Source organism: Megascapheus bottae, chromosome 17 (assembly GCF_031878675.1).
Source record: "Megascapheus bottae isolate mThoBot1 chromosome 17, mThoBot2.hap1, whole genome shotgun sequence".
Classification (NCBI taxonomy): Eukaryota; Metazoa; Chordata; class Mammalia; order Rodentia; family Geomyidae; genus Megascapheus; species Megascapheus bottae.
This window is the reverse complement of record NC_143525.1, coordinates 2,079,970-2,107,660: the sequence shown is the minus strand read 5'-3', so window position 1 is coordinate 2,107,660 and position 27,691 is coordinate 2,079,970. Positions and strand designations below refer to the sequence as shown.

At 45.9% G+C, this 27,691-nt stretch overlaps 1 protein-coding gene across 1 annotated transcript; it reads right to left on the bottom strand.

Annotated features, from left to right (window-relative positions):
- Positions 1–193: 193 nt before the first annotated feature.
- On the bottom strand, positions 194–27,657 carry Nlrp1 (NLR family pyrin domain containing 1). The gene is made up of 13 exons (XM_090351467.1): positions 27,403–27,657; positions 19,757–21,340; positions 17,482–17,652; positions 15,078–15,248; positions 12,842–12,931; positions 12,237–12,328; positions 11,521–11,680; positions 9,673–9,896; positions 8,082–8,344; positions 7,473–7,598; positions 3,273–3,414; positions 857–901; positions 194–501 (listed from the first exon to the last, which is right to left on the bottom strand). The coding sequence occupies exons 1-13, from the start codon at positions 27,537–27,539 to the stop codon at positions 212–214; spliced, it is 3,495 nt and encodes a 1,164-aa protein (XP_090207593.1). The 5' UTR covers positions 27,540–27,657; the 3' UTR covers positions 194–211.
- Positions 27,658–27,691: the final 34 nt, after the last annotated feature.

Below are 27,691 nucleotides of genomic sequence, written 5' to 3'. Positions count from 1 at the left end.
CTCAGCTACCCCTGATGTTGACTCCTTGGGCTCTGAGAGCCTGGGAGGCCATGTGTGCAGCTGTCCTGACCTGGACATGCAATGCCCAGCAGAGGTTCACCCACAATTCTAGAACTGCAAGGCAACTCAGACAGTAACTTGTGGTTATGTTGAGAAAAAATGGCAGAGCCAGGACTGAAATACAGGTGCTGAGATTTCCGATGCCGAGCTCTCAGGGTCTGTGTGAGTGTGAACTCTTCTCCCAGAGTTCCATGATCAGGTGAGGATGGGTCTCCTTCAGGGCATGGTACAGCTGGTCTTTGCAGGTCTGGTCCCAGGATGGGCTGAAGCTGAACAGCTTCCTCATCTGGGCTGGCCTGGTGGCCTTAGCCCGCACCTGCTCATACTGCTGCTCACTCAGCACCTTTCCAAGCAGCAGGTCCAAGACAGAGTCCACACATGTCACTCGGGCCACCAGCTGCTCCCGCTGCTTGTCCACAAAGTGTGGCAAGGCCAGATATCCTGAGGACCAACGTGACGCTGGGCATGAGCAAAGAAAGTCTCCCCATTCTCTGCTGCTGGTTCCTACTTCCCTCATGCCAGCATATAGTCTGGCATTCTGCCTCATCAGGAGGGAGGAGGGCGCCATGATGGGGAACTGGGGTTGTGAGTGGGGAATGCCAGGACCTTCGTGGCCAGAAGCAATGCAGATGGAGGGGAACTTTCCACCTACCAACACCCAGCATGTACCTCTCCAGCGCATCCTGGGAGGCTGGCACAAAAGGATCCCCCATCTCCCCTCTTCTCATCCTTCTAGGACTTGATGGTACACCTGGGTAAACACTAGTGTCTCCATATCCTCGGAGCTGTTACTGACCTTTGGGGACTGAAGATCCTTGAGTAGTTTGAGGTCTGAGATCTCCTGGAAGGAAAGAGAGATGAAGACACGTGTAGCTGTGTTAGTTATAGACACACATGAAACATGCTGAAACTCCCAGCCACTTCTGAGATGCAAGCTACAGACCAGTTCTGCTAGGATCAGGATGAAGGGCTTCCAGGACCCTGATACAACAGGTAAGCAGATCACTTCCCTGTCATATGAGAACCTGAGCCCCTGAGGCTTCCATCATGGAGTAAAATAGAGAGGAGATGTCTGAGTGAGCAATAGAAATGTTTCCGCCATCATCTCAGACATGAAGTTTTTCTCATTTGAGAATGAATGCTTAGGAAACAAGTTAATGTCCCCCCTTTCTTTCTTTCTTTCTTTCTTTCTTTCTTTCTTTCTTTCTTTCTTTCTTTTTCTTTCTCTCCTTATTTATTTATTTATTTATTTATTTTCTTTCTTTTTTTTGTCAGTCGTGGAGCTTAAACTCTGGGCCTGGGGCTGTCCCTGAGCCCTTCATAAAGCTCAAACCTACCACTCTACCCCTTGAGCCACAGAGTCACTTCAGGTTTTCTAGTGGTTAATTAGAGATGAGGGTCACAGACTTTAGTCCCCCCTTGGCTGCCTTTGAACATCGATCCTCAGATCTCAGTCTCCTAAGTAGCTAGGATTACAGGCATAAGCCACCATACCTGGCTGCAAGTTAATTTTCTTGCTAGGTATTTTAAACTATTTGATACCTTATTGTGAGGAGAAATCTATTTCCTTGTCCATGTTTGATCTTCTATGGCTTAGGAAATAGGATACGTGCTACCTTGCATATATAACTGTAACACCTCTGTACATCACCTTGACAGTAAAATAAAATTAATTTTAAAAAGTAGGAATTTTAAAAGAAATACATTTCTTTTTGAAAAGCAACAGCAACAACCAATAATGGGGCTTAAACAAAACCTGAGGACAGGATGGTGGAGGTCAGAGCTAACCTGTGAATGTGCCCTGAGAGCTTGAACAACCCCTAACTTCAGTGTACCCTCACAGTGCAGGAAGTCAGCACAAGGACCCCAACTTGTGGTCCTGGGAGCCTTGGATCCACCATGAGGCAGGCAGGAGGTGGGCCTCACATCCCTGCTTTCTAAACATACTCGGTCCGCTTTGATTCGTGTATAAAACGCAGTATCTAAAAGTATCTGGATGGTTAAGACTTTTAAAAGTAAACCATGGAGGAAGGGAAGGCACTTGAGATATGGAAGAACATTTGGCTCACGTTGTTCAGTATCAGTGGGAGTTTCCATGAGGATTGCATTGCTTTGGGTCATACAATGAAGGGATCGAATGAAGACTGAGGGAAGGAAGTGTTGGCTTAGGAAAACAAGAACAGTATTGCTTGTAATTATTTTTTTAAATGCATAGGGCATGCACAATATTTTACTGAATCCTTCCAAAAATGTTACTAAGTGTTGCTATGTTTCTGATTTTATTTTTGACACTCCTAGGGCTTGAACTCAGGGCCTGAGCACTGTACTTGAGCTTTCTCAAGGCTAGCGCTCTACCACTTGAGCCAGATCAGCATTTCTAGCTTTCTCCTTATATGTGGCAGAAAGGAATTGAACAAAGGATTTCATGCAAGGTAGGCAAGCACTCTAGCACTAGGCCATGCTCCTGGCCTACTATTCCGGTTATATAGATGAAGAGTGCGAGACTCAACTGAGCTTAGTAACTTTGCTAATATTATGTGGTGAGTGAGCACTAGGAATGGAGTTGAAACTCCTGATTCTGACCAGTCAGTTCTCCAGCTCTCCAGCTGTGGGTGACCCAAGCCATGGCTGAGCCAGGCCTGTCCTCCTTTCTACACACAGTGAGGCCTAAGCGTGCAGGCTTTGGGACCACTGCTGTTTGACAGTTGACGGGGCTGGTGGTATGGAGAGGTAGTTTAGGTTTCACACTAGACTAACAGACCTTAAGTCTTTTGTCATCCTAACGATCATTTTTAGATTTCTTCTTGGCAATAATACTTCCTGTTGCAGAAATGAGAATCTGGTATTGGTAACCTAGCTTAAACGACTAACCACAAAGCCATCTAGTGCTAACTCTTCCATTGCACAATCTCGCCTATATGAGAAAATGTGCCAAAGACCACATGGATGTCAAAGGCATCTCGTGTTCATGCAAGGATGGTGTGGAGACATCTGGATGCAAAAGAGAGAAGATGGAGCTTAGACTCAGATGGATGTGAGTTTCATTCTGATCGTATCATCTGTTCCCTAGCTTGGAAAAGCCACACACCTTCTCCGAGGTCTTGCTTGCTTGTCATCAGTCAAGTGTGATTAATATACCACATCCCAATCCACTCTACTCACTGACTCTGTGTCTCCCAGCTCTGAACTCTAGGGACCTGTCCCAGGTTTACCTGGTTTCAGCAAGGTCTCCCAAATTAGAGTCCAGGATTTCTTGTCTTCCATTTTCAGTCTGATCCCTGAGCCCAGGTGGCTAACAGAAATCTCAGAAAAGAGCTGGGATACTCCAGGGCTCCGGTAGCACAGCTCCAGCTCCTGAAGAGTGAGAGAGTCACCACGTGAGAAGCTACCACTCATCTATCAATTCCTTTCCCCCGTGCCACCTTCTTGACCCTCATCAGCTTTATGGATGCGCAGGTTCCATCTTAAGATCACCTGTGCTAAATCAGAAGGATGAGGACACAGCTTGGTACCACCTTGTGCAGTCAGGGACCATGCGAATCGTGTGCTCATATATACAAAGGCATCGCCATCTCTACCATGCTGGAGGCTTCCAGTCTTTCCAATTTCCCACTTCATCCAAGTCCTCTTGTCTCCGCCTCATATCCTCACTCCTAATGTATCCTAACCTCAACCAATTTCCAATCAACAGAATTTTTACATTTGTTTTCCTTCCTAAGTCACAGTCAAAGTAAATCTCTTGATTCCTCACAAATCCAAAGATACTTCTTCCTGGGCTGGGAATGTGGCTTAGTGGTAGAGGGGTTACTTGACATACAAGAAGCCATGGGTTTGATTCCTCAGTACTTCATAAACAGATAAAAGCCAGCAGTAGTGCTGTAGCTTAGGTGGTAGAGTGCTAGCCTTGAGAAAAAAAGCTCAAGGACAGTGTTCAGGCCCTGAGTTGAAGTCCCAGGGTTGGCCAAACAATATACAGTGTGTGTGTGTGTGTGTGTGTGTGTGTGTGTGTGTGTGTGTGTGTGTGTACATTCTCCACAGTTTCCCCAATCTCAGTAATAGCCCCAGCTTCTCCTTTGCACTCAAGTGTCAAGTCTTTATGTCATCCTCAGTATGTGTAATCGCAGTAAATACTCCATGTCTCATTGGTTCTACCTTAATATGCTTAGACACCTGTTACAAAAAGACTTCATCCTTTTGGATTGGGAAATTCCCTGTGTTGCAATTTCCCTAAATTCACCAACTTTCCTGCTTGTCTTTGCTGTGCAGTCAACCCACCACCAATTTTCATCTGCGCTATTGCAATGGGGTTTTCTATACCTGTGTATCACTCGTTTATTTAGTCAAAGCATTCTTTCCTTTTTATTTCTAGCACTTGATTTTGTTTATGTAGCTTAGGCTGGCCTCAGTCTGTATGTACTGGGACTCAAAAGACATGTCACCATGCTTAACTAGCTTGGGGCATTAAAAAAGTAATTAAGATCTAGTATGACTATGGTTAATACCTTGTGAAGGACTTACCATTGCATTAAGAGCAAAGTTCAAATTGCACACCAGGCCCGATTGGACCAATGAGCCCGGTGACCTCTTCCTTTGGGCCCCATCTTTTGAGGAATACACTGAGTTCTACCATATTAGGCTCATTTATTTCCTTGCCACCAGTAAGTGTCAAGCTTGTTTTGGTATCTGTGCTTTTGAATGCATCTTTTCTTTCTGAAAAGTCTACTGTAAATCACCTAATGGACAAGCTGTTTGTTTGTTTGTTTTGTGATTTTGGTCTCAATTAAGGTGTCATCTCAGAGGTGCCTTCCCTGACCACCCCGCCCACATCACTCCATTCATTATCATCATGTTATAATTCACAGCATTCAATGTTATTGAGGTTCATCAGTAAATATAATAAATATAACACCGGGTGTGGTGGCTCAGGCCTGTAATACTAGCTATTCAGGAGCCTGAGATCTGTGGATCATGGGTAAAAGCCAGCCAGGGCACTAAAGTCCATGAGACCCTTATCTCCAACTAACCACCAGAAAACCAGAAGTGGCACTGTGGCTGAAGTGGTAGAGTGCCAGCCTTGAGCTGAAGAGCTCAGGGACAGCGCCCAGGCCCAGAGTTCACGTCCCATGACCACCATCACCACCACTAACAACAAATATATATATATATATATATATTAAACCACATTAATAACTCCATTCTCAAGGGAAGGGTTCTACCTCCCAGGTGTATGGTACTGTCTCCACTGAAGTATAACCTTGACCATGGGGTTAGGGAATAATTGAATCAGGTCTTTTATCCCTTGTAAACCATAGCACTGCAGGAACACTTCCAAATATTCACCAGTAGATTCACCTGCTCCAATTGAAAAAAAGAATACCACTTTTTCCTAACTACTGGATTTTGGATCCATCTCGACACACAAAACTCAAATCACTGTGAGTCCCTCAGAGGCTGAAGTCTTTGTAAGTGGACAGCTCCTGCCTGATTTGTTGGGTAAGATTGATTTTCTGATCATTCAACATCCTTTATTAACTTTTATTCTAATTTGGGTCCTTGCCTTTTATTTATCTTTGTCACCCTTAAAACATAAGTATGAGTGTGACATCAGTATTTTCACTCCTTTAATCATTGTGACTCGGGAGGCTGAGATCTGAGAATCATGACGTGAAGCCAGCCTTGGGAGGAAAGGCCCTTATGTTCAATAAACACCAAAATATTGGAAGGAGAAATATTGCTCAAGTGGTAGAGTGATAGCTTTGTACAAAAAAATGCTCAGGAAAAGCACAAAGGCTTTGTTTTCAAGCCCCTGGGTCAGCAAAACAAAAGCAAAAGCAACAAACAAAAATGTGGACAAAACAAAACTCTCTTGTCAGACTATAGTACTCTGAATTAGTTGTCCATAAGATCTGTCATGCCCATCCTATCCTGACAATAAAAATCTAATAGCTATTCTGGGAAAGAATTTTTACGAGAGTCAATATTTGCCCTTGTACTTACAGTTTTTGCAAATGAGATGGTTTGTGACAAAGGAGAGGAAAAAAGTAGCCTACACTGTTTTCTTCAATGTAATCTGTTGATTCAGTGTATGTTTTTATTGATGGAGCTTTATGATCTGGGTCTCTGGCTTTGATACCTTTTACAAGATACCAGAATAAAAGTCCTGGTTTGAAAAGCCATATAAGGAGTGATTGTTGTCCTTAATGTACTATGTTATCTCTCATCTCTTTTGCTGTCCCTTGGTTATCTCATATTGTTACAGTCTCTCACTTTGTTATCTGATATATTGGATATATTTGTATTTAGTTATTTGAAATTGGATAGGGAAGGGCGGAAAACAAGATGAGGGGTGGGGATGGGGGAGGGAAATGGGGACCAAGACATGTGAAAGGGTATCAGTGTATGAGAATTAATGCTCCTTCTATCTGGCAAATATAATGTAACCCTTCTATTAATTACAATAAAAATATATGAAAAAAGTCCTGGTTTGGCCTTTCCTGTGGTATAGTTGTGTGACGTGCCCTGTGTTGAGTCTCAGATGCTGCTGTTCAGCTTCTGTCACTGTCACATTCACCTATCCCTAGTATATCTACACACTTCTGTGTCAGGATGCTTCTCTGATGCTGAGCAGGAAACCTGCACGGGGCTAAAACATTATGAAGCCTGGGTTCAAGCCTGTGTCCCCTCTCATCTGCTCTGGTCAAAGAGTGTGTGTGAGACACATAGAGAAGTGTAAGCAAAAGGAATGAATGCAAGACTCACAGTGTGTTTCCGTGTCATCAAAGGCTGATCCAAGTCTACAGCCTGAAGGAAGGACACAGGACACAGGAGATGCAGAGGTGTCATCCTCATATCCCTCTCCCTGTGACTGCTCTACTATGTACAGCTGTCTGTTGGCTTCTGTATGCCCTCCATAGAGGTAAACATTGATGAGATTCCCTAACATGGAGTTGTCCCTCCTTGTTGACAATGGGCAACCTAGACCTCGGCCTTTCCCTTACACCTCAACTCACCCAACCGAAGACCAAATCCTACAGGATTTACTTTTTAGCATTGTGGAACTGAGAAGCACCAATTTCCTATGCACGTTTCATCTTCTATAAAGAAGAGTATACCTTGTGGGTTCAATTACAGGTGTGTTCATGGAGTACTCTGACTGGTAGGCTTTTCCAGCTGTAGCCCAGGCACTGCCAGTGCCCCAAGCAATCTCACCTTCTTCTACATCCTGAGGTCATTCTTTCCCAGTGAACCATTTTCCTCCTATGTTTCTAGCATTCCTGTTCAACTCCACATCCCTCTCATTGTTTCTCCTTCCTCATTTCTCCAAGTCCCTGGGAAGCCTGGAGATTTGCCCACAGGTTTTCCCAGACACACCCCAATCCTGGCTGGGAGCAGAGAAACAGCAGGCTTCTCACCCTGGGAATGATGTCCAGCTTCCTAGATCCAGACACAATGTAGCGAGAGCCCAGGTACAGGGGGTCCAATGGAGGAGGCTTGTGTATTCGCACAAACTGAAACTTTCCTTCTTCATCATCTATGGCCTAAGGAGATACAGCACAGTGATGTGGGGAGATTTCTGCCACACAGATTCTGGCTCCAAGCAGGAGAGATGGCTCATCTGTGCATCCATGCATTTGTGGGGTGAAGGATGGCTACCATATAATGTATCCCTCTTTCCTCTTCTCCCATACTTTACCAACTGGAGAGACCACACGTGGCCTCTGCCATGTGCAGATGGTAACAGGGCCACTGACAGGGAAGAGGATAGCAAAGGTATATTCAGGGGCATGGAGTGTTCTCATTCATTTGACCCCTGGAAAGAAGTCACAAGAAGTTACCAAGCGATCAGTGAAGGAGCAGTGAGCAAGGCTGGGAGAAGCCCTGTGTGAGAGCCACAGACCAGGGCTGAGCAGAGAGCAGGACTGCTTGGCCTTGGGGAGGCTCCTACTTTCTCCTTCCAGGGGAGAGCTGCAGCTTTCTGTGTCCTGTGAGCCCAGCCTGCCCCGACCCATCCCGGTGGTCACCTTCTGAATGGTGCAGTCGCTGGGGATGAGGTAGAGGTGCAAGGTGACCTGGTCAGGACTGAGGTAGTGGTAGAGCAGCGTGGTACAGACAATGGGGATGAAGCGCCTGGCGCCAGGGATCATGCTCAACAGAACTCCTATCGGGGAGAAGCTGGGGTTCTCCAGGACTGCACAATGCGGCTCCACGCTGGCTGGCTTCTCCAGCAGCATCCCCTCCGCTGCAAAGTGGGCCACCTGGAACTGGGACATGTCCACCTGCTCACCTGGCAGAGAACAGAGGGGACAGTTGAGCACTTCCTGTCCCCGGAGGCTCTGACTTCCACTGTTACACTTCAGGGGACAGTCATCACACCTCTCGGTAAGCTGCCCTTCTGGATGCAGGGACCTGTGCTTAAGATTTAGGATTGGGAGTTTGGCATAATGTTGATTTGTCTTCATCTTTGCTTTATCCCCCTCTTTCTATTTGTGTTGTTGATTTTTTTTAAGTTCTCCTGTGAAACATCTTTCATTTCACAGTAACTTTTGAATTCTCTTGGGAATTATCTCTTTTATTATTGCATTATTGTCATCCTCTCAGACATATTATTCTGGAATTCCAGTTATTTATACAGTAGTACTCACCATGGTGTCCTCCAAATAATGTAATACTTTAAAAATGTTTTTAAAACATTGCTCTCTGTCCATCCCACCTGTATCTAATTTATCATTTGTAATGATGTCTTACTTCAGGATCATTTTTAAACCACATTTTAAGCATGTTTTGGGTAATTATTGATGTCCTATTTCTAATAATTTTAGTGACAGAGGGTTTAATGGGCCATTCTTATGTTGCAGGTTTCTGCTAATTTTCATTTATGGTACTTTGGTATTTTTGTGACATTTCCTTTTTTTTATAGACATTGTCCTGATATGTAACTCAGGCTGGAACTAGTCATCTTCCTGCTTGAGTCTCTTGAGTGCTGGGGTGGTAGAGATGAGCCCTCCATTCTGCATGAGCTTAGAACTGTGAACTTGTATCTCTTATGAGAAATGTTTAGAGGTGAGTGCAGTTGGATATTTTCACCACTTTCTTTTCTGAGCCATTATTTGGCAGCTCCAGATCTCAGGTGTAGCCTGGAAACATTATGACTTCTCTCTGCCTGCTGGGTGGTGATGACTTCTCATTGATGATTGACTCTAGGTACTAAATACTCTATGTTAGTTCCTTAGGCCTTCCTTTGAACATGGACATGTGTTTGAAACCTCTGCAAATGGATGACCTGAGAGTATCACATGTTTCCTGATGGGACTGTGGCTATAAAAATACTGAAAAAAATATTAGCAAATTATATTTGAGGACATTGTTTGATCTTTGGGAATCTTCAAGGTAAGTGCAGGCAGAAATAACTGTTCAGCTTGGAGACATATGCTTCCAATTATGTTTAGGGAAGTGGGGCATGCAGAACAGTCTCAGTCTCCACCTCCACAATGCTTTCCACCTTGCTAGGAAGCTCAAGTTTGCTCGTCCTCTTTCCTAACCCTCTGTAGTACACTATATCACTTTTCTAGACCCTCATCACCACCAATCTCCTCATATGTTTGTGTTCTTTACCTTGGAGGGAGACAAAGTGAGGGAGGTGCACAGCAGACACAGCTCCCTGCTCAGCGGTGATGTCAAACAGAGGCCCCGCCACCATCCAGCTGTGCTGCAGGGAAGTCTCATCCAGGAATGTGCTCCAGGAACAGAATTCAATGGTGACAGTCACTGCCCTGCTCACCACAAAGCCCAGACGCATGCTGGGACAGTGGTAAGAGCCAGCCACAGGGAAGTGAACCCTGGGAAGGGGGAGAGACAGACATCAAACCATTCAAATGCACCAAGCCCCTCCTGGATGCCAAACACAGTGAAGCCCCTTGGGTAGAGCAGAGCTGTTAACCTTGTTCCTGCCAGAGGCTGTGGGATTAGTCCTGGCTCCTCTGCTCTCTGAGGAAGCCATTTAGCTTAACCTCAGTTTCCATACCTTTAAGTGGGTCAATAACCACATCTGTTGGGAACCATCCCTTAAAGGGCTGCAAGGGAGGAGCAATTTAAGCAAATCAACAGCTGAACATTTGCTTGGGAGCAACTGCCCACAGCTATTAACTGGTCATGATGATAATCATGACAAGATGGCAAAGTGTTCTTATTCTTTAAAGTTGTACTCTTTCTTGAGGGGGAATTGTACCAATAATGACTAAAACTGCATGCTATTGTTCAGGATAATCCCTTGTAGCTGAACACAGATCAAAATATTCTACCCAGGGGCTGGGAGTTTGGCCTAGTGGTAGAGTGCTTGCCTAGCATGTACGAAGATACACAGAAAAGACCAGAAGTGGTGCTGTGGCTCAAGTGGTAAAGATTAGCCTTGAGAAAGCCCAAGGACAGTGCTCAAGCCCTGAGTTCAAGCCAGGAGGACAAAAATAAATACCTAAATAAATAAATAAATAAATAATCTTCCCAGGGATTCCTATCCAACATGAGGCAGCATGTACAGATGGCAGCTTCTCTCATGGAGTGGAGGGGGGGAGATGGTCCTCTCTGCTGGGACAGTTGGAGTCTGGGGCAGTGAGTGATGAGTGATAGCAGGTTGGGTTAGGTTCTTGTTACTGGTGAGGCTGGGAGCCCCTGAAGGACAGGGTAGCCATGTGACTCGTGGTTCATAGGAGTTCATAGCAATAAAGGGGCTTTGCACATAGAGCTCATTCATAAGGAAGGAACATACAGGCTATAGGATCAAAGAGAGAAAACTAATCAAATACAGTGATCAGCCCTTGATCCGAAGCTACTTACAACAAACTATCAGCAAGAACACACTTCACAGAATGGCGCAAACCTGACCTCAGTTTCCATATTTTTATGGGTTAGTAACCACACCTGTTGGGAACCATGCCTTACAGGTCTGCAAGTGAGGAGACACTTAATCCAAATCAACAATAATACAATGAGGCAGCACTTGCTCAGAAGCTGATTAGAACAAATTATCCGCAAGAACACATTTCACACAATGGAGCAAAGCTGAACCAGACTGGCTTTCAATAACAGGAAAAGTCAAATAAATTTCAGCCTTGTTAGAGGCAAAAATTATATGTTAGATTAGGAAGAAAAGGTCCTTATTTACACCATTTGAGATGTATAGTGACATAATGAAAGGTGAATGAACCCTCTAACATCTGGATTTAAAATACTGTCATGGTAAGAAAAGAGGAAGAAACTGATGGAAACTACTTTGGAAAGTGATCACTGAAGCTTCATCATGAAACAAAGAGGTTCCTGACATGTTCATCTTTTGTGTAAGCTTGAGGATTTTATAACAAGCCAATTCTCCCACAATGAAAGCACCCACTAAAAACACGTTGTGTTTCAAGGGGGAGTCAGGACTGACGGAAGAGTTCTGTCTGGGTAGCAGAATGTCTCACTCACCGGCACAGGTTCCTCTCCCTGTCGATCACCTCAGTACTCACAGGCCCCAGGGGACCCAAGAAGTCATCTTCTGTTCCCAGATGCTCCCTGGGCTGGATGCTTAGTGAGGCAGCACACACACACATGAGTTCTAGCTCTGGTTCTTGTGGGGCATCTCCCTCTGGAAGAGAAGGACACCGGCCAGTTCTAGGCTGCCCACTGAGACCTTCTCAGGTATTTGTGCCAGGTCCAGGCTGGGCCTTTCTCAAACCTGGACTTCCTGTCACCAATGGATGTGCAGCCTCTGTCTCTGCTGCTGTGATGTCTTTCTGCATTCCCATCCCACACTCCTGCTGGCCTGTTTTCTGCCCACCTCCCTTCCCACTCATCTAGAAGTCTTGCTCTTCCCAGCATGTGATCTGGGGGAAAGCTGAAAGAGAATCTTGCCTCTGAAGATGGATGGGCATGGATCGAGAAGAGATCCCCAGAACTCAGATGCCCAAAATTAAACATCAGACCTTGGTGCAGGATGTGAGACAGGATACAGATGCTGGAGGCTGGGAACACCAGTCTCTGAGGCTGGGAAAGAGGACAAGGATATTCCCCAAGCTCTAGGAGAACATGGTCTTGGCTGAGCAGGGCTCTTCCAGGTGGGGAATCTTCCTGGGCCTACGTCATAGTCAGTGGATGGAGAAGGTACTCTCGCATAGCTACCCCTCCCCAATCCCTTCAAATACCTGCTTTTGGACTCTGTTGCTTGAATGAGGTGGTGCTGTCATCTACCTCTCCTCCATCTGCGCTCGCTGTAGGGGTCACTGCACTTGTCTTCCTATACACAGAGAGATGTTTGCTCTTCCTTAGTCATAGGGGGTTGTAGGTCTGTTCACATGTACCCTCACTGAAAATTCAAACCTTTTGTATCTGAGGTCCTGGGCTTTTCCTGTAGGTACTGCTAAGTAAATGGCTCTCTGTCCACCCATGCATCCTTGCCAGAAAAAGGCCACCATCTTGATTCCTCCCCAGTTTGGGGGCTTCAAATGTCCTTGAAATGTGCACATTGAAAGTTAATTCTCAGCCCAACACCAGGGTATTAGAGGGAAGGGATTTATGAGATTAGAAAGATGTGAAAACTTTGCTTTTATGAGCAGATCAACATCTCTATCACAAATTGATTTATTGTGTCCAAATATAGCCTGGCATGCAATGAATCTCTCCACTTCTTAATCTCTGATACAGTGGAAGATAAAGCACAGGAAGAAGATCGGTAAACGTATACATGGGTATACGTTAAGAAAATAAGAAACTATGATCTCTAGGACACTATCAAAAGATCAAACCTTACCACAGTGTGGGTTTGAGCCCCTCTTGTCTCCTTTCCTCCAGGGCCTCCAGTTCCCTCTTCACTGTGTCACTCAGAGAGGTCTGGTCCACTCTGTAAGCACAAAGGGAAGTTGTTTCTACTGGCTCCCATATCACAGGGTCTCCAGGCTCTCAGGGCTCAGGTCTGGACTCTGAGAGCTGCTGAAGGTATCTGTCTCAGTCAGGTCCTGGGAATCAGGCTCTCAGGAGGCTGACCAGGAAGTAATGTTGGGCCAATACCAGGTGAAAGGAAGGGAGGGCAGCAGGACTGGGCAGAAGGACACACTAGCTGCAAGATTGTCTCAGCGGAGCTTTGGTCATCTAGAAGGGAATTCTCAACCCAGCATGACTCTTTGGACCTGTCTAGTGTTGGGAAGAGGGCTGAGCTTTTATACTCTCTAGGGCTCAAGTGTCTCACATGTCATCCAAGGAAAGAGCCAGAACCATGGATGAGTTGCTCACTTTGCTAGAATGTGAGGCTAAAGCCAGCAGCATTCCCTGTGCTAGAATCTGAGACCTGACCAGCAGCATTCCCTGTGCTGGGTGGCATTGCTTGGGTCCTGAAGAGACTTTGCCTAGACCTTATCTGCAGATAGAAGAGCTGGGCACAGGAGGAGTCTGAGATGTCTCCTCAGAACCTGGAAGTTCTATCAAAGAAGACCCGGTTCCATTGTACAGGTACCAGGAGCTGCAGCAGCTTTCACTGGACATGGGAGAATTCCAATCCTCTGTGGGTCTGTAGAACCCTGTCCCTCACCTGGGACAGATCACTCTTGCTTTGTGGCTAGAGGGCAGCACAGGGCAGTCCAAGGGCCCTTTATCATCATCAGGGCTCTGTCAGGCAGTTCTCCTCTGGGAAGGCAATGGAGCACTGACAGTGGAAGTTGCTCTCTGTTTACAAGTCCCTGGGCTTTATGAGGACAGCAGGTAGAAACCTTCTCAAGATTTCTAAAAGCTATCTTTCCTGAGAAGTAGTCAGTCTGTCAAGTTACTGTTGAAGTAGGACCTGAATACAGAGGTACTGGCAGAGACCAGCACTGGAGAGAGAGGTGACAGAGAAGCAGAGGGTGGTTCTGAGGGCCTGGCAGGGTATAGACTGGGAAGGGAAGTTCACCTGGCTGTGAAGGTCAGTTTCAGCTGCAGGAGAATCTGAGCTAACATTTGTTTTTCATTTTTGATGCTATTAATCTGCTCTGATTATGCCTTTGAAGCTGAAGGACGCTGAGGGAAGACCCTAAGCATGAGATTCCTGGATCCTCTCTGCTACATGGGGGACAGGGTTCTGAATATGGAGTCTACAGTGCTCTGAACACATGGCAGGACCAGGCCAGGAGCTGCAGAAAGCCTCATTTACCAGCATGGTCAGCTTGGGTTAGAGAAGTGGGCAAAGGAAGCAATAGTTGAGAGACAGCATGGGAAAGGATGCTTGGAGAAGGACAGACATGAGGAAATTGAGAAGATCCCGGCAGGTGTGAACGGCAGGGTTGGGGCCTGCTCCGTGGCAGCCACACACGGCCTTGTCCAGGCTCCAGGGCTCCAGCTGCTCTCTCTTCTCCACATTTCTTGCTCATTATGCCACTTAATGGACTTCTGAACCGCTTGGCCTGGTCAGCTCCTGTGTCTCCTTCGGGCCTAAAGCCCTTCCAGGTCCACTGATCTAATTCCAACCTGTGCCCTCATCAAACTCTTACAATATCTGCATTTTGCTTAATAGTACTCAGAATAGTTCATGAATATGCATTTGGGTGCTGATCAACACTTCTCCCCTCCCCAGTGTGCCAGCTGCAGGAGGGCAGGGCCCTCCACTGCATCTCCAGGGTCTGACCGAGGGCCTGGCACACAGGAGCCATGCCGTGAATGAATACATGAACCAATGAATGGGTGCAGAGGTGCTGCAGTGAGGGGAACTGGGAGCCTCCAAAACCTCACTGCCTCAATAACACAATCTCTCTACCATATCTGCCTCTCTGTCACCTTCCCTTTAAGTGCATTTTTATTTCATTGCAATCCGGGTGGAGGAAGTGGCATTCCCATAATACAGATGTGGGATTTAAATCTCAGAGAAGAGAGTGACTTGCCCAGGTCACATGGTTTGGGAGCAAGTGGCCCAGCTGGACTCACTGTGCCTTTGCTGTCCCTGTTCTTCCCCTGGAAGGCCATCAACAGCTTCCCCTCTGCCCTCCCCTGAGCCTGGGCTAGAAGGGACCCCATGGCCTTACAGCAGGAGCTTGAGTTGGCAGGCAGGATGCCTCAGCGCCTGGAGCAGCAGCTGCACACCTGTGTCACCCAGCTCGTTGTTCCGCAGGTCCAGCTCCTTCAGGCTGGGGCTGTCATGCAGCACAGAGGCCAGGTCCTGGCAGCAGCTGGAGGTGAGGCCACAGCTGGCCAGCCTGTGGGAGACACACAAGCTCACTGTCCTGAGCCATGCTCCTCTCTCTACCTGGAGTCGGATCCATGACTCTAGGATCCAGAGGTGTCATTAAAGGAAAAAAGGCTTTCCTGGCTTAGGAGGTTTTAAATTCTTATTTTTTTTGACAAGTTCTTAGGATTCAGCCAGATTCCTTTCTCACCTGGATCAGATTCACAGGAATCCTGACCCCTCATATCAACCTTGTGTAAAGCTTTACTCAGTGTTCTTGTTTACACCTCGTTTTAATTGTTAATTGAAACGTTAATTTAAAACAGCTGCCTGAAAGATGTGTCAACATTATGTGAATTTTTTATTCAGGAGACCAGTCAGTGAGTTTTTAATACAATCACTACAGTTGAGAGGAGTATGACACATTCAGTGGAACTGAGGGCACGTTCTGGGCTCACCAGTAGGTATGGAGGTTTGGAGTCAGTGATGTCACAGAAACATCAAGACATGGCAAGAGTCAGGTCTCACCAGGGCATGCTGTGTTGGCTGTGTCAGACCCTCTGACTTTCCTTGCCTCCTCTGGGTAGATACTGAGGTCTCTCCAAGGGGAGCTGCCAAACCAGTGGAATCAAGGTGGCGACCCACTAGCCTGCTTCTGGACCCAGAGGGCTGCATCCTAGCTGAATGATCCTGGATCTGGAGAGCTCAACAACCGTGCTGTTCAGAGAAGCCTGAGCTTTCCCTGTTCATAGACCAAGAATCACAAGAGGGAATCAACTTGCTTAGGATAAAAGAGGACATTGGGTAAAGGGAAATCAGGTTTTGAGGTCAGATGTAGCTTCAAGTTCTCTTGATGGTGTGCCTGCTATGTATCCAGCATTGATTCAATTTCATGATCTGCACATTTAGAAAGGTTTAAATATTAGAGATATGGTAGAATCACTAATCTTCCTGGGATTGCTGAACACTGGTATTTGGTCTCAACTTTCTGGCCTTCCCTTCCCTTCATCAACCCACATGTATCTCAGGAAGATGGATGGGAAGTCAGCAACAGCTGTGAGGATTTAGGTGTGGTGTTGAGATGAAGAGAGAGAAAAGGAGGAAGAATCTGAGATGTGAACAGCTGATCTCAGAAGCCAAAAGTGGCCCTCATGTTAACAGACAAAATGTGTGTGTTCCTTTGTGTGTTGTGTGTGCGCAATGTGTGTCTGTGTACAACTGTGTGCATTAATGACAATCACTCTTTGATTTTCTTAGGTAAGAGAGTTATGCTTTCCTATTACTGATTCTTGATAATGAAGTAGCGGGAACTGAGAGACATAGGTTTTGTTCTGACAGAATGGCGAGTGTGGAATATGGTGCATTTGGGGTGTCTGGGATCTCGCAGAGGAGGAGGTAGTGTTTGGATCTGGAGCAGCACATGGAGAAGAGACAGGCAGCTGTAGAGGGTGCAGTGGGGGACACTTTGGGAAGGCCAGGAGGAGGGAGGAGCCTGAGAGCAGGGTCAGGTTATACTTCTTTCAGTTGGATGTCAAAGAGCTCACCCCACTTTTTAATCCCCTTATCATCTTTGTCATATGATAACTGCCTTTCCACCAGCACCTCTTATTTATTATATTTGTTCATGTTCACAGTCTAAGCTGGGTTGCATAAAGCATGTATTGGCTGTTGCCATTTGAGGACCTTATTGGGGTCCATGTCCGCAGACAAACTGTTTATTCTTGCTTCGAGGGTTGAGATGTTGATGAAGACCCAGAAAGTCAGCATGCAGGTACAGGTGTACCTCTCTATCTGTTCTTAAACATCTCTTAGAATTCCTCATTTATTACTATCTTTAGCTAACTCTATGAAGATTTTTTTTGGTTGGACATGGGCTTGAACTCGGGGTGTGGGCACTGTCACTCAGTGTTTTTGCTCAAGGCTAGCGTTGCACCACTTTGAGTCATGGAGTCATATCCCATTTTCTAGTGCTTCATTGGAGATAAAAGTCTCGCAGACTTTCCTGCCCAGACTGGCTTTGAACCCTCATCCTAAGATCTCAGCCTCCTGATTAGCTAGGAAGACCGGTGTGAACCAGTTGTGTCGGGCTTGTCAAGATCTTTGTCAACCATAATAACTCTAGCATCGCTCCCAGTCTTGGTCAGAGAATGGATCAATGAATATTTGATGACTTCAGAGACAAAGCCAAGTTCTTTACCGGGCTTCTGCTCTTGATCTCTTGTCCCTCTCTGTTTCAGGGAGAGCCCAGCCCAGCTCTGACTCACCGCAAGGTTTCCAGGTGGCACTGGGGGTGTCTCAGGGTCTCACACAGTCTCTGCATTGCAGAACAACTCAGCGGATTGACACTTAAGTCCAGCTCCTTCAGGCTTCCACTGACCTTGAGAGTGTAGAAGAGAACCTTCCACGAGGCATCAGTGAGTGGGGCCCACATGGACCTGAGGGAGAGAGAGGGCCAGGAGAGGTGTCTCATGGGTACACAGAATCTGAGATGTGCGGCCTGGTTCCACTGAGCAGGGCTTGTTCCCTGGGTATCAGGCCTCCTTGGTCATGTCCATTTTCTGGACTGACGGTCCTACACAAATGTCCTTTGTCCCCAACACCTGGCCCCTCCTCTGCATGGCTCCTCATCCCTTTGTTAAGTTCTGCTTCAAGCTACATATTGACATTTTTGTGTCTTTTCAGATATCTAAATTCACTAGTCCAGCAACCCTTTGATTCAGTAGATTCTAATATGTCTCCCACCATTCAGTTTTCCCTTAAGTCTGGATAGTCATGTAGGGACAAGGAGATGAAGGTCTGCACCAAGTAAGCTGAATGGGAGGCCTGGCTCTATGCCCTGCACAATTTATTCAGATGGAAAACTGGGGTAAAAATAGTATCTGTAGCTGAAGAGGGTTTGTGAGGATTACGAGGTCTTTCTGAGTCTTCCAGGGGCCTTGGTTCTGTTTAAATTTTTAACTGCCTCAGAAATATAAACAGTATATATGCTTCAAAAACTTTACAGTGGTCCAATTGTGATCAAGAGGAAAAGTTAAAACTATGTTATTCCAATTCACACAATGAAGGAAATCGATGAATAAAATATGTAAGGGATGTCTTTTTATATGCATGTATAGCACTGACTGAAAGAAAAAACAAGAACAGATTATCCAAATGCATGAGGCTTCATTATGAAGTGAGTAACCTGGAAAACTTTTCTGCCCCCACCCCAACTATTATCACTGCTTCCTATCTCTGGTTGTCCCAGAGCGAGGGGCAGTGTTCACTACTTCTGTGTCAGCAGCCTCCTTCTGGCCCCCTGCCCTGCCTGGCTGACTCAGGGCGTCCCACCTGACTCTCCCTCAGCAGCAGAAGCTCCAACTTTCCCAAGATCCTCAGCAATCTCCACAAGCCACCATCCATTCCAAACTCTCGGGCCCTGGGTTCCTGGCTCCATCGTCATGATCCGGACTCTGTCCTATGCCTGATCAATGCTCTTCTGAAAACTCATGTGAAGCCACCAACACTTGCGATGGCTACAGAAACATGCTTCAACGTCAAGTCATGCTATCACCATGAATAATGTAAGCAAGTTTACATGTGAAAATACAGGCCAATGTTGGTATCAGCTATAAAGCTCACCAAGGGAACAGCACTTGGCCAGTTGGAACAGTGTTTTATCAGGTTTCTCAAGAGAGAACTCAAATAAGTAGATGATTTCTTCCTTTGAGGCTCTTTTCCTTTCTGGCCCCCTTGTGTGAACACTTTTTTCTCTGCACTTTTGTTGGTGTTGGGGTCTCAGGGCCTGAACGGGGACTGCTGGTTAATGTCTGTCTTCTCTCCTAGTTTCTGAGCACTTTGGGGATTTTGCCTTTCAATTCGTGATTGGTAAGGCCTGGAAAACTCAATGCTTAGTAAGGGATTTTATGAAGAAACACACTACTGACAAAGGCTTGGCAGGGTAAGAGGCAGGAAGCCAAGGAAGGGATATTGGCAAGGAAGCTGAGTATTGGGTGGTTAGAGAGCATTATAATTTTAGGTTCACATGTTGATTCAACTTGACTGCCTGAAACACACATAAACAAGCAGGAGGATTGCAAGGAGAGTTCAACATTGCCATTCAGACACCTGTATTCTCAGGTGATCCGGGAAGATCTCAAGGCCAAGGTCCCTGAAACTGGAAAGGGAGTGTCTTAATGTGCCTGAATGACAATTCAGCAGAGAAAGCAAATGAAGAGCCAGGCTCAGGGGCAGGACTGTCTGACTCTTGGAGAGAGTTGGGGCAATGGGAAAGTCAGCAGAAAGATGCGAAAGTGCCAGAAAGAGAAAATGGTGGCCGTCTTAGAGCTGGGAAGAAGGACAGCAGGATTCAGCAGGGTCTGTCACACAGTTGTACCAAAGCTCTTGGGTGGACAGACAATGGAAGTCAGTTTGCACAGTTAGAAGTCACCAAAGATGTCCACCCAGAGCCCTGCCCCTGGAGTCAGGGGCTCTGGTGCATTTATCTGGGGCTCTTGAGGGACAGAGCAGCTGTAGGAAGTGGTTTGGAGGGATACTCACAGAACTACCCCAGGGATCCTCCCTTCTCCTTTCTGCTGTCCAATCAGCTGAAGCCTCTTCACGTGGCTGCAGAATTTAATACAGAAAGTGGCCACCAGGAGCTCCTTGTCTGTGCGGATGCACATTCTAGTTCTTTGGAAACCTTGCATAACTTGGGTCAGGAACTCTTCATCCTGAGTCTCATAGAGATAGTGAAGCGTTTCCACTGGAAATGGCTGCTGGAGCTGAGCAGTCTTCAGTGTCCATTCAAGCAGCTTTTCTTTCCTTAACTGAGGCATCTGATGGGCAATGTACTCCATCATTCTTGTCCCTTTGTCACTTAAAAGACCAAATAAGAACCGAATGATTGGCACTCCAAACAGCAAAGGACTTCCATGCATCTCCACCAAGAATCTTGATGTTAGGAGAAAGTGAGGATGTGCACCGTCTAGGGCATAAGACACTGCTGCGAGAAACTCCTGGCAGCAGAGGTGAGGGAAGCTGTAGATCAGAGATTGGTCCTTTTGAAGAATACCAATGCTTATGCACTTGTTAATGACTTCCTCTTCTAAACCACACTTCTTTAATTTATCTGTACTGAATTGGCTCTTTCTTTGTCGCATGCTCTCAGCAGCCAGACAGCAAAGCCTCCTGAGCTGGGTCCCCAGGAACTCAGCTGGGAGAGTCTGGACAAAGTAGTGCAGACAGAGGGCCGTGGTGGTCTGGGGGGTGATTGGACACTCCTCCCCCCTCTCCATCTGCTGCTTCAGGCACGTGCAGACCAGCCATGACACCCAGGGCACCAGACACAGACTCATCAGTGCTGGGTTTGATTCCACCAAGCTGAAGGCTTTGATTGCTTGGTTCTTCTCTGGGAAATACTTGTAGAAATATTCCTTCCTGCTGGACTCAGAGAAGCCCAGGACTTCCACACAACGTGCCTGCTTCAAGAAAGGGATGAACTTCTTTAGAGCTGTGGTCCGGGATGTGATGAGCAGGGAAGCCTCAGGAAGCATGCGTCTCCTAAGCAAACGGCCCAATAGTATGGGAACCAGCAGAAGCTGGCGCCAATAAGGACTATTGCTTGATATCTTCTTGTCTAAAATCAGTGGTGGTTCATCCACACCATCTAAGATGAGGAGCAGCTGCTTGGGCCTAGACAGGATCTGATGAATGTCAGCCATCGTGACAGCTGGGTCTTTTTCAATAAGATCAGCGAGACTCAACTCAACGTGCTGCTTCAGCTCCCTGCAGTTGATGAAGACGACATGCTGGAAGCGGTCTCCATATAGCCTCCCTTCCTCCCAGGCTCCTCTCACCTGCCTGGCCAGAGTCGACTTCCCAATTCCAGCAGGCCCATACAGTATGACCGTTGGGGATTTTTCTTGAGCATCTAGCCTTGGGCCAAATAAATCTCTGATTTCAATCAAACGTCCTTCCTCCTCCACTTCATCCTGGTGCCATCTTTTCCTGAGGAGGGGCTCTGGGTCTTTGATGTAAGGCTTTTCTAGAAGTAGCAATTGAGTGAATTTCTGTTGCAAATACTCTTTTTTCCAAGAAGATGAAAGGAAAGATTGCTTTGTCTCCCTGTTTTTGGATCTTTCTCTGACTTGTAAGTAAAGGAAAGAAAGAAGGAACATCAATATACAAATAAATACAATGTCTATTTTTTCAACATCTCTATGAATTTAATGTCCCACTCTAAACCATATTCCACATCAGCTGCAGACAGTGAAGCATTCTTGGTAGTGCAATGGAGGAAACATGAGCTTTGATAGGGAGGATTCTGCATCAAGTCCTGATCTGACGCTGTGCATAACTTGCTTTCCTTTTTCCAGTATTGATCAAGGGCTTTAGTGGCTGGGAATAAAGACTGAACTTTCATTGTCTCTTGGCTTCTTATCTCTGAGTACTTCAAGGCTACGAGAGCATGCAATGGAGACCTATACAAGACAAATTTTAGAAGGTGGGCCTGGAATTCAGGGACTAACTCTTAGGTTTTTCACTCAAGGATGTTACTTTACCCCTTGAACCATATCCCCACTTCTGGCTTTTTTTTTAATGATTGAAATTAAGAATCTCATGGATGTTTCCGCCAAGGATGGCTTCAAACTGTGATCCTTAGAGGTCAGCATTCTGAGTAGCAAGGGTAAAAGGAGTGAACTAGTCTATCTAAAACCTACTTTTGACTGCTCTGTCTTTATAACCATTCCCCTACATTTGCTTCTGATATGTGAAATATTTCATATGGGTTTTATTCTTACTCCGAGACACTATTTTATTCAAAAATACCACTGAAGAATTCCCTTAGAATTTAAAATCAAATGAGATAATGCAATCCTTTTTTGACAGGGGTGACATTAAATAAGACTTGTTTCACTCACAAATTGATTTTTTGAATCGTGACTGTTATGTGAAGAGAATAAAGACATTTAAAAAATGCAATTCTATTTAATCAGCACTTTTCCATCAGGAGGTGCAGTCAGTTTACAGCAAATACAAGAGCTTCGTGTACTTCCCTTAAGATTAAGGGAATAAAGTCATTTAGGGGCAAATGAAGCAGATAAATTCTGGAAACTGAAGCTTAGTGAAGGCAGCTCAGAAGTATGCCATTTAGAAACTTAAAAATGCTACTCTCATTGCTTTAGAGAGGGACAACAGGGTGTATTTCTTCCTGAGAAAAATGTTTTCCCAAACTTAAGCTGCCAACCCCAGCGTACAGGTAAGCTGAGCACCTCTCTATCTCAAAGACACGGGTCTGTCTGTTTTATGGCAGAATGCATATTTACAAGGAAGCTCAGAAAGTAAGGCCAGGCCAGGAGTGCTTAGAGCAAAGGCAAAGCACCCAGCTTTGAATAACCTTGAAGCCAGACCCCCTGTCTTTACCATACAAATTCCCCAGCAGCCCAAGGAGTGGTGTGTCTCTCCCTATGAGAACACTCACACTCTGTTACAGTGCGCCCCTGCACTTCCTCGTGTGTCTGTCTGTCTTTTTGTCTGTCTTCTCACCTTTTGACCTAAATCTTTTCATCATCTGTTGGCATGAGTGCCTGCTCCTGTCAGCCCACACTCAATTCAGCATGTGCTCATGACAAATTGAACTTAAACTTTAGCCCTCCTTCCTGCCCCCTCCCCTCTCCTGCTTGGTGTTGAACAGATTCCCTCTGCAGTAATCGTAGGGATATTTGCTCCATTTTCGGTGACAGCTTCATCTTGGGCATCCACAGGCTGAGCTTCCCACAGCTTCCCTGCACCTGGTGAAGGGACGGTATCTGTTCTCATCGACCTCCTTGTGTTCCTCTCCTGCTTTCTACTAAGTGAACTCTAGGAGGAAATGGAGGGGCATCTGGAGTTAGACATTCAGGCTCCTGCCTTAGATGACTCCATCTCTAGTGATCTCTGTTGTCTTAACCTTTTTAGTCTAAATGTTTTTTATCGGTCATGGGGCTTGAACTCTAGGTTCTGGGCGCTGTCCCTGAGCTCTTCAGTTCAAGGCCACCACCTACCCCTTGAGCCACAGCCCCACTTCTCATTTTCTAGTGATTAACTGGAGATAAGAGTCTCATGGCCTTTAGTGTCTGGCCTGGCTTTGAGCCACCATCCTCAGATCTCAGCCTCCTGCGTAGCTAGGATTACAGGTGTGAGCCACCGCGTCCAACCCTTTTTAGTCTATTTTAGAAAAACTTTTTCAGAAGATTTTCATCCATCCCCTAACAGAAATCACACAGGCCACCACATAGGAGTCAAGGCCATCCCACTGCTACAGGCTACGTGAGGCTTCGCTTTCAATTCCCTGCCCAACCCAGACTTGGACCCTGAGAATCCCAGCTCCAGTGACCCCCTTGAGGCTTCTATGACAGCAGGAAAGAGCCACAAAGACTCTGACACCACTCAACTTTTCATACCCCTTCAGGGTTTCAAATGATGGGAATCTGCCTTGCTGTTTTTATAGTGCAATCTGGTGGCATAGTGCACTCAACTCCCTCTCCCTCCCCAGAGCCCCTTATTGAGAACTAGCATCCTGAACACTTCTTGGAAACACCTCCCTCCAGTACCCCATCCCCACCCCTGCCTCCATATTCACTTAAATTTAAGTCATTCCTTTCAGTCACAATAAATGTGAATATGCCCTTTGAACTAAACGTTAATCATAATGTCCACATGATGGTCTGCTTCTGTTGACCTCAACATCATTCAACATGTGTCCTTGACAAACTCTTCTAAGCAGCAGACCTTCTCCTCTCTTTGTTGCCTGGTGTTACATGGCGACCCTCTGCAGCCATGGGTAAAGCCTGATCTGGTTTGCTGAGGTTTCTATTTCTCTCCTTTCCTCCATTTGATCTTTCCTAATACTTGTGATTCTGTTTCCTCACAGTAGTTTCAAGCAAAGGAAGCTCAGGGACAGTGCCCAGTCCCTGACTTTAAGCCAAAGAATAACTAGGACCAGAACACACACACACACACACACACACACACACACACACACACACACACACACAAACACGTGCGCACATGGTTTCACTGGACCTCACCTTTGGGGGGGGTTCCATCTGCTTTATCAAGAGACCACTGTGTCTCTGATACTCTAGGCTTTGTTGACTTTGTGTCAGATTCATGGACTTCTGAACGTGGTGTCATCTGTGTCTTTGAGGGAAAACGATCCATCATCAAAGGGACTGGCCGTTGGGCTCCTTGTCTAATGATTGGTATTGTTGATCTTTTTAATTGCCTCTGAACGAAAGGTTCTCTAGGGAGAAAAATGACAGGAATGAAAGGACTAGCTTCTGATTATCGATTGTATTTCAGGTATACACATAGAACTCTGACTAAGTCCGTTTCTGATGCTGAGACCTATGCCTGAGAGAAAAAGCTTCATCAAAGGAAAGGTTAATTTTGCTGAAGGTCTCAGTGGTTGTTGTCTAAGACTGGCCACTTCTATCACGCAGGGCCCAAGTGTGGTGGAATGTCATGGCAGCAGGCAGTGCAGAAGGATGCTCACTCCATGGCAGACAGGAAGAAAAGAGGGAGAGGAAGAAGCCAGATACATCTTCCAATGGCACTGCCTCCATGACCTATTTCTTCTACCCAGGTCCCTACCGCCGAGCCTCTACCACCTCCCCACCATTCCAGCAATCTATGAGTAGATTAATCTGTTTGCTAGGCCTGAGCCTTCATGATCCAATAAGCTCCAAAACTGGAATCCTTTAGCTACCGGACCAAGACTTCTATATATGAGCCTTCAGCATAGGGAGACATTTCATGTTCAAACAATAATAAACCCTTAGAACATTTTTGTAAGTGTGTATTAGTAATCTTAGTTTTAGGGACATGTATCGATAAACACATTTTCTCTTAGTAGATTTTCTAAATCTACTGACAATATGAGCGAGGTAGTTCATTCTTTGATTAAGGACTTTCATGCTGAGTTCTCTATTTCCAGTAATGACAGCAGTTACTGTGTGATATTCTAAAGGTGCTGGGGTCTCCTGACTACCAGACATAGTTTGATGAGGCTCTGAAATATGGACACACAAGAGGGGGCAGAGCAGGATTTCTCTGTGTCACAGAGAAGACCCAGTGAGGTTCCGGAAAGCATGGGGAAGAGAGACAATAAAGTTAGGACCTTTGCTGGAAGAAAGATGTGAGAAGTTTCATACCTCCTATAATATTTTCAATAGAATCTATTTTTAAAATTTGTTTATTGTCATTGTAAAGGTGATGTCCAGAGTGTTACTGTTACTTACATCAGATAAAGAGCATGTTGGTTTTGACCAAAGTTACCCCTTCCCTAGCTCTCTCCCAGTTTTTCCTCCCACCCCACCCACAAATTGTATAGTTGCCTTTCAACATAGTGTCTAGTGAGTACCACCGCTGCATTTGATCAGCCTTTGTCCCTCCATTTCTGTGCCCCTCTTGCCCTCCCAAACACAGATGAATGAACAAACAAGACAAAAGGAAATGGAAACAGAAATAGCAACAAAAAAGACTTGTGTTTCTACTTCCTGGAGTTCATGTCAATAAATATTAATTTATGGGATCAGATGCACATAGCTATTGAGCCTTTCTGATCCTTTCCTAGAATATCCTTCTTTGGCCTCACCTGCCATTTTTTAAATTATCATCCAGTATATTTATTTACTTGTAGATTTATAGGCACATTTTAATTGCCACAAATAAAGGAAAACATGCCACCTATGTTTCTCTGGCGCTGACTACTTCACCTAATGATGGTTGTGTAGAATTCCATTGTGTATTCCATACCCCATTTTTTCAATAGAATCTCCACTCAGCAATTTCTGCAAGTGGAAATGTGGGGGTGTAAAGATTAAAAAGGTGCAAATTCAGCACTTGTGGGTTATAAGATGAAGGTTTAGATAGAGAAAAGTAAACACGAAAATAGAGTCATTTTTGACCCATACACACCAAGTGGGTAAAGTTATCTATGAGGATATCTAAGGGCAATGGAGTTTAGCCTGTTGCCATCATGGCAAAGGTATAGGACAAGGGTTAGGTAAGAGTGGGCACAAAAATAGGCAAGAGAAGCAGATGGGATATTGCTAAAACAGAAGCAGAGTGGGAAATGAAACCACTCTTACAGCCTTCAGTTCAGGCCCTGGTGCTGCCTCTAAGGGTGGTGTGATTGGCCACGTGAACTGTATTCCCTCTGTGGCCTTTCTGAACTGGGAAGTGGGGCTGCTGCAATGCTGGCATGGACAGGAAGCGGTAAGAGGGGAGCTGAGCTATGCAGAACTGCTTGAATGAGTCTGAGGTGGAATCAGAAGAGAGAAGTGGCTGGGCTAAGGGATGCACCAGTCTCTTCTTGTGTCCATTTGGAAAACAGAACCTTTCTTGGAACTTTTGCTCCACACTGACCACAGGAATCTTCCAGTGCCCACCAAGATTGTGAGCACTTAACTGTGAGACTTTTTCTGCCTGACCCACTGAGGTCTCAGTTTTCCCTTCTGTCAAATGGAGAGGAAGCAGTCTTGGCCTGGAAAGGGAAGTTGAGGGACGAAATGTTGTGATTCAGATGGGGTGGAGGAGACCCTTGACCGAGACCAAGCTATGGGAAGGAAACAGAGAGGTTGGAGGCTTATCATAGGCAGGGGCAAGATCCAGGGGATTGATGCTGGCTTTATTTACATTACTTAGGTATCCCATCTCAGCTGACAGTAGGACTCAGTTCTCACAAACCCACTGAAGCCTGTACACCATTCCCCACAAGCTCAGGAAAAAGTGAAGTTCTCCTTTGCGCTGCTAAGAAACAGTTCTGAACAGTTGGTGAAACAAAGGCAGTGAAATCATTTTCCTCTCCAGTTCCCAAATCTGTGTTCATAACGTCACTGCTAAGCAAACACCCTCCTTGGGAGCTGGTGGTTAATCTTACATTATAATCACAGTCTCTTCCCTGTCCAGTCCTGGAAGACTCCCTCCTAGCTGCTACATGGGAATTACATGGGGCCTGAGAATGCACTGGAGTAGAAGAGAATGTGGGATTCTGCCATCAAGGAAGGCCTCCCCCAGTCCACCTCCCAGCTCTGGCCTAGGGTGAGCTGGAGTCCTTTGACCAGGGCTGTGCAAGTCACCACCTGAGGAGGATTTGGCAGTTAGGTATCAATAGGAGTGTGTTAGAGTCTTGGCTTACTTAATTGATATTCACAGCTCACCTGTGTAGGTCGTGCAGAACAGCTTCTGTAGGCCCATAGCTTTTCAACAAAGGATTGGGAACTTGCTTCTGTACAGATCCAGCAGCTCTGACGTCATCTTCATGCCACTTACTCTCTCTAACTGTGCCATCTTGCATCTGGAGGGGTTCCTCAGGACTATTTTGTTGAGCAGCCAAACCTGGAGCTCTTAGAGAGCCTGCTTTTTCATTATATCCAGATTCTAACTCCCAAAGGTCAGCTTTATTCCTTGACACGATCTCCTTTGAGACAAATAGAGGGTGCATAGTAA